The sequence below is a fragment of the Priapulus caudatus genome, unplaced genomic scaffold (assembly GCF_000485595.1).
Source record: "Priapulus caudatus unplaced genomic scaffold, Priapulus_caudatus-5.0.1 Scaffold315, whole genome shotgun sequence".
Lineage (NCBI taxonomy): Eukaryota > Metazoa > Priapulida > Priapulimorpha > Priapulimorphida > Priapulidae > Priapulus > Priapulus caudatus.
The window spans coordinates 217,287-224,378 of NW_014577376.1; the positions used below are offsets into that span (position 1 = coordinate 217,287).

Genomic DNA, 7,092 nt, shown 5'->3' on the forward strand with positions numbered 1-7,092 from the left:
AATCCTTACTTTTTCGAAGTAATAAACTAAATATTGACATATCATCATTAATTAAAAACATTGGAAAACATATTAAAACGCATTAACGTTAACTGTTTCAGGGCAATAGCACTCATACACTTTTCCCAAAATATTGTTTCTAGCATAAAAGTTCGGGCATGTAGATAAAAACGTTAACATCAGATGTAATGGTTATAATGGTTATGTAATGATAATTATATAGTCTCTCATCAGTAAAGACTGGTCATGTACTGTACATGTGCCCTAAAAATATTGCTTTGAATTAAAAATAAACATCTACATGTACATATATACATATAACAACTCTCTCTCTCATAAATAAAAAATAAATAAAAATAAAATATGAATTGGACAGTTCCTGCTTCAAAAGGCACAACGCGCATCCTTTGGACATGGTTCGTAAATAAAATATTTTAAGAAAATAAAATGTTTTCCCTACCTACCTACCCTATTTTTTTTCGGCATGTAACAGTAACCACACATATATTTTGTTTTGGCCTAATTATAAGCTAATATCCCATTTTGTATGTAATTGTCTTCCATTCTCAACCTTAATTTTTTTCTACTACCAAGTTTGGCCTTAACTAATACGGAAAAAAATGACACAGCAACTGATACCATGAGCATATGTAAAGGATTTACTTTAGTACAACCTTTGATTTATATGCTCCTATATGCTGTGTTAGATGTTTACAACACATTAATTGGTGTCAGCCATTATGGTTGATAAATTTTTTGATAGCTTAAACCCTATGTTGAACGTGCAAGCTTACAATGAGTGTTAATGGTAACTTAGGCCACAATTAAAAAAAATATTTGTTTGCCCTCACCCAACGCAGGCTGAAAAGTTTGGGTAGGTAGGTACATGGTTTTTTTTAAGCGGTCTTTTTACAAATTCAGCATGCATGGTGTCTACATGCTCGGGTGTGCTTGTGTGGAGATATCTTTTATGTTGAATGCTTGTTTTGCTTGGTACATATAATCAAGAGCATATAAAAAAGGAGAGCATACAACGGTGAAATGGTGAAACCATGTTGCAGTATTAGTCGAATTAAGAAACTTTGCATGTTTTATTTTGACGATTCTTTGCGGTATTATCAAGAGCGTATAAAGGAGAGCGTACAACGGTGAAATGCTGAAACCATGTTGCAGTATTAGTCGAATTAATAAACTTTCCCCGTTTTATTTTGACAATTCTTTGCAGTATTATTGATCAGCTGTCCTATCTTGTTAATATAAAACAAACCGAATGTCCCTACGATGCCCCTACGCTGAGATAATGAGCGGTGAAAATTTGGTATTTTCGCCGAAAACCGACTCGAGATCACTGTTTACTGTGACTGTCTCTCGCTTTGAGATAACTTCGGGAAACCTCGCGTGTTTCTGTCAATGATTGACAAATGGAATGAATGACGTCTGTTATTGATTGCTATAGTGATGACCCCCACCTGTGCCCACCTCACGCTGGATGTACATAGTAAACTCTATAGTACTGACATGAGTCAGCGCTACCATGGCGCTACACAGCGGCGACCGGAAGCAATACACTGGCCACAAAGCGAGAGAGGGTCGCAGTAAACAGTGATCTCGAGTCAGTTTTCGGCGAAAATACCAGATTTTCACCGCTCATTATCTCAGCGTAGGAGCATCGTAGGGACAAGCGGTTTATTTTATATTAGCAAGGTAGAACAGCTGATCAATAATACCGCAAAGAATCGTCAAAATAAAACGGGCAAAGTTTCTTAATTCGACTAATACTGCAACATGGTTTCAGCATTTCACCGTTGTACGCTCTCCTTCTTTATACGCTCTTGGTATTATTGATCAGCTGTCCTACCTTGTTAATATAAAACAAACCGCTTGTCCCTACGATGCTCCTACGTTGAGATAATGAGTGGTGAAAATCTCGTATTTTCGCAGAAAACCGACTCGAGATCAGTGTTTACTGCGACTGTCTCTCGCTTTGTGGCCAGTGTATTCCTCCCGGTCGCCGCTGTGTAGCGCCATGGTAGCGCTGACTCACGTTAGTACTACAGAGATTACTATACATCTATCGTGAGGTGGGCACAGGTGGGGTCATCACTATGGCAATCAATAACAGACGTCATTCATTCCATTTGTCAATCATTGACGGAACCACGCGAGGTTTCCTGAAGTTATCTCAAAGCGAGAGAGAGTCGCAGTAAACACTGATCTCGAGTCGGTTTTCAGCAAAAATACCAGATTTTCACTGCTCATTATCTCAGCGTAGGAGCATCGTAGAAACAAGCGGTTTGTTTTATATTAACAATTAAGGTAGGACAGCTGATCAATAATACTGCAAAGAATCGTCAAAATAAAAAGGGCAAAGTTTCTTAATTTGACTAATACTGCAACATGGTTTCAGCATTTCACCGTTGTACACTCTCCTTCTTTATACGCTCTTGATATAATGTATTGCCTACAGATTTATATAATGTACACCAATAGAATTTGTAAAAAAAAAATATAAATAAATTTTTTTGAGTAGGCCCTAGGCCTAGGCCCCTTTTTGGCGGGTCGGTTGGGTGAGGGCAAACAAACAATATTTTTATTATGGCCTTACTGGGCCTGAATTTGTGATTCACCCCTGGCTTTCAATACACCATTATTTAGGTTATACTAGAAAATTATATAGAAGCGCGTCTATAACCCATTGCCCCCCCAATGTCATATATACCTTCCTACTAGTTATAGTTATAGTCAAAGTTATACTGCTAGCATAGCTCTAGAACTATAGCCCTCCGCTCCGCCGCAGGCCTAGCAGGCTAGCCTGCGGCGGAGCGTAGGGCTATAGTTCTAGAGCTAGTGCTAGCACTGCTACGTCGACCACATTTTACAAAATACAAAATTTACTTCATGATCAAAAATTGCAGCTAGCAATGCCAATGTTATTAGTTCTTTAAAATTACTTATACCAGATATAAAATGGTCTGAGCAGACCTGATATAGTGACGTTGGCTAGGACCAGGGTTAAATCCTTTACGATTTATCCTATCAAGCCATAACACCCTGCATTCTGTTGACAGCTTTTTAGTTTGACTTCCTTGGTCAAGTTGGTGGTGTATGGGTTTCGGAATTGCATAAAATCGTCGTTTAACATTTACATCAGCACGTTTTACACAAACCCAAAACAGCACAAGTAGGCCTAGGCCTATTAACCATTATAATTATTGCCTGGGTACTACGATGTTAGCAGGTGGCTTGCCGTTCAACATGGCGGCCGATGGAGTTCTGAGTAATGATGTGACGTCATTGGAAAACATCTATTCCAGAAACTCCTGGAAACTCTGGAGGCGTTTCGTTTACGTGCTGGCTGACCTAACCTGGCTAGGCCTACAGTCGTACATAAATACGATGAACCACCACACATCAAATAACGTTTACACGTCAGTTATTTTAGATTAGTTATTTTAGTTATGTTAAATTTCTGCGTAGGCCTAAAGGCTAAAACTATATTTAAACGATCAGCTATACCGACGTTGAAAAGATTAGCGGTCTAGGAAAAGATTACTCTTCTGTAATAATTACCGGTTCCACTAGGGTTTCATAAGGCATTAATAATATTTTACAACCCAAATATGTAGCTGTTATGTTTATATGTACAGCACGTGTGTATATATGTCTCATATACTTATATTCTCACCTTTCCTTTTCGTATCTGCTGATCTCTACTGTGTTTTTATCGCCACTTTCCGGCGACGCCATTTCGAATTATTTTACCGCCAGACAGCGCCACTTCATATACGTTACGTTACAGTGGTTCATTTTGTCTGCCTTTGCACTTGCACTTTGCTCGTCTTGCTTATTTTACGCGTAGGATCTACCTAATTTGTATCATACAGAAATGTGGTCATAATAATAATTGTTAATTTTGTTTGTGGAACGCAACACGTGTTTACCAAGGCATTATTCCTGGTGATACCAAGATTTTGGCAGGAGTGAATAATAATAATAGATCACCCTCGATATTATTCACTCCCGATATTGGCAATTAAACCACGTGTTTGTTACGTATATTAAAACGGAGAATCCTCCTACCTATAATAAAGACAAACCACATAACATGATCACCGGGCCATAATTGATGAGAACCGGCCGTTGCGATTTCCAGTTATGTGTGCATTGTAACCGTAATGCATTTATTTATTTTTATTTATTTTTTATTTTTTATTTTTTATTTTATTTTGCATGATTCATTGATTGTTCCCGTCATTAGGAAGGCTTGCCGCCAGCCGCGATCTGTTAGGTCACTCCAAAGACCCCATGCATCTACTGCCCCTATATAGTATTCGGTATAGTATATATATAGGGTCTTTGGTCACTCTCCGGGTGCGAGTGGCCACAGGTTTATACTTCTACTTCTATACTGGACATTCCGTAAGGAATAAACGTCCAGGGAGGTAGTGCGCGAAAACTCCAGGTGCACGTGAGAGATTTTCATGGAATATTTAAAAAATGTAGGCAGTAATGTGTTCCAGAGATCGAGGCTTCTCTGGGCCAGGCACTCATTTCTGAGTGCGACTAGCATACGGCAATAGGCTGTTGCGAGCTGTTGTAGTTTCCCAGCCCGTTTACGGGGAGTTGAGTTTCAAATATTGACCATCTACTTGGAGGAATATCTCGCGATATGTGTTGAGACTTGAATCCCTGCAGTTTATTAATTTCAAATAAGATCTAGTATAACGGCTGACATGCTTGGTCCTGGCATTGCTAATCAATAAGAGGAAATTGGGGGGGGGGGCAATTCCCAGGTTTCCAGGTAAAAAGTGCCATTAACGAGTTATCGGTTAATTAAAATAACAATTTCGGCTTTCCGCATTTCTGTTGGCTTACATTCCCTAATCAGGAAATAATATCTAGAATGTCCCGGTTCCCAGATAATTAAAACCGTCCGGGGATCGTGGGTATATTTGCTATAGTTTATAGTATGTACAATGTTATGTTGGACCACAATGGAAATAAGTGTGTTAGCCACGCTTTTTGTGTTTTCATCCTCGATAATTTTCTAGCTGCATTTTGTTTTATTTATGCTGTTATCGATGTAATGTATGCTTTGTTAATTATCGAAGTAAATAAATCAAAAAAAAAAAATCAGTCCAATCTCGCGTCCCGAAGATAATTCCGTACCCTAAGCGTAACCCGTACATATATCATGATCGCTCTACTATAGTGGATGCTACATACGTGTACGAAACACATTGAACACGTAGCGTTTTACAATTGGGGGAGGGGTTTGACGTAAGTGAATAGGAAGGGTTCATGCTAATGGGTCCCTATAAGAAGAATATGAATTAATTTTCCGGGAAGATTAGAGTAACTTTAATAAACCGCTTAATTCCATGACAAGATAAACAAATGCCAAAAATAGTATATATAAAATAAACTTAAAATATTATATTTCACATATTGTACAACTACAAAAGTTCACAGAAGTAATGTTACGAGAATGAATAGGAGGCAGATGCGAATTCATCTAGCATCTGAGCGAAAATTAACAGCAGTGCACTCCATTCATTAATTCTCTTACAACTATACACATTTCTGACTTAGCAACAAGACCTGTCAATATAATCTTTTTCGTTTTTGCCCTGAATCAACAAACATTTCCGATTCATCACCATGCGTGCGTTTGAAACCCTCTTGTCTAGTAGGACGGTGCAAATTTGCAGATGCCTGTCGTGACTGTTGAATATTTATGCTAGTGAGAGGCAACCTCGCTCGTGTGAGATTGGGAAGGGCGGATTCAGTTTTACCGTGGCCAATGACGTGAACTATATATTGAAACACCCGTCTGTTCGGGGGCATCTGACCAGAAAAACAGACGCGAGGAAATACAAGAAAGATAGATGTTCGTGCGTATAGTCTTTCTCTTTATTCCTCGTGATTCAGAAATCCACCCTCCTAGCAAAGTGGCTGTGCTGTTTAGCCAAGCGCTTCGAATTTCAGTTAATCAAATCATACACTCAACGGTGGGATTTCGGACGCCCTTTCTCACCACGACGCCAACTAATATTTACACAGCAGTTTACAACAGCTACCTTCTCTGCCAATATATTGCCCACAGACGCGACTGCACTGGCTCCATAGATTTGAAACGAACATTAACCCCCTATAATACACATGACACTCTATCACACAACTCCAAATTCACGAATTCTGATAACTCTCAGTAGGAAGATGTGACGGGGTATAAAAGATTTAGTTGGGTCAAAATGGGCAGCGATGTTCAACAGCGATGAAATGTGTGCACAGGGTGTAAAATTTATTGAAATTCAACTAAAACTGCAATGTAGGGTTTGTTCCTTTGCTCCAGCATTAAGAATTAACAGTTTAGAAATAAAGCAGCAGTACAGGCCTTTGGTAACATGGCGGTTTCTGAAAACAGCAGTATCAATGTAATCAAGTGAGGTGCCTCTATATACCGACCGCAATAAATAACGGAAAATTGAACCTCGGTGAATAGGAAACTAGTCATTTGATTCTTCTTTCACCATAAAAAGAAAACTGACCCGGGTACGATCGATCGATCGATCGCTCGCTGCCAAGTTATAAATAAATCAGGAGTTTCTAAAAATGGTTGACTAAGTAATAACATGCCGTGTTGCATGCGCCACTACTAAAACAGTACCGCGGAGCTTGCCAGCCAACGACACACAGAACACGAATATCAAACCAGACCAACGTCTACGTATACGGCGGCGACTTACGACAAATAAAACATGATACCTGTCACACGTTAGACAGCACAGCACGTCGCGATAATATTTACTCACTCGGTAGCGGGTGAGGGGGGGGGGTTGGGCTAATATGAGCTAATAATAGCGAACACGTATATTTATAACAGTAATACATACACTCAACACAAATATACACACATATACACACGTGCGCGTAGTATACATGTGTGTATGCATCATAAGGTTTAGCTCGAACAGCGTAGCCCCTTCCGTTTCCGCTACACGGATTACACGATCGGTTTCCTGTAGGAGAAGCGAAAGGGCTACACTGGTAGAGCTACATTATGGTTGACCTAGTTTCTCTCTAATTTGA

The 7,092-nt window shown here is 39.3% G+C and overlaps 1 protein-coding gene across 1 annotated transcript in view; it reads right to left on the bottom strand.

The window, feature by feature from the left end:
- LOC106808936 overlaps positions 1-3,747 on the bottom strand; it is a 14,994-nt gene extending 11,247 nt beyond the window's left edge. The window contains exon 1 of the mRNA XM_014811858.1: positions 3,686-3,747. Coding sequence (XP_014667344.1) covers positions 3,686-3,747 — 62 coding nt within the window. The remainder of the gene's footprint in view (positions 1-3,685) is intronic.
- Between the last annotated feature and the right edge of the window lie 3,345 nt (positions 3,748-7,092).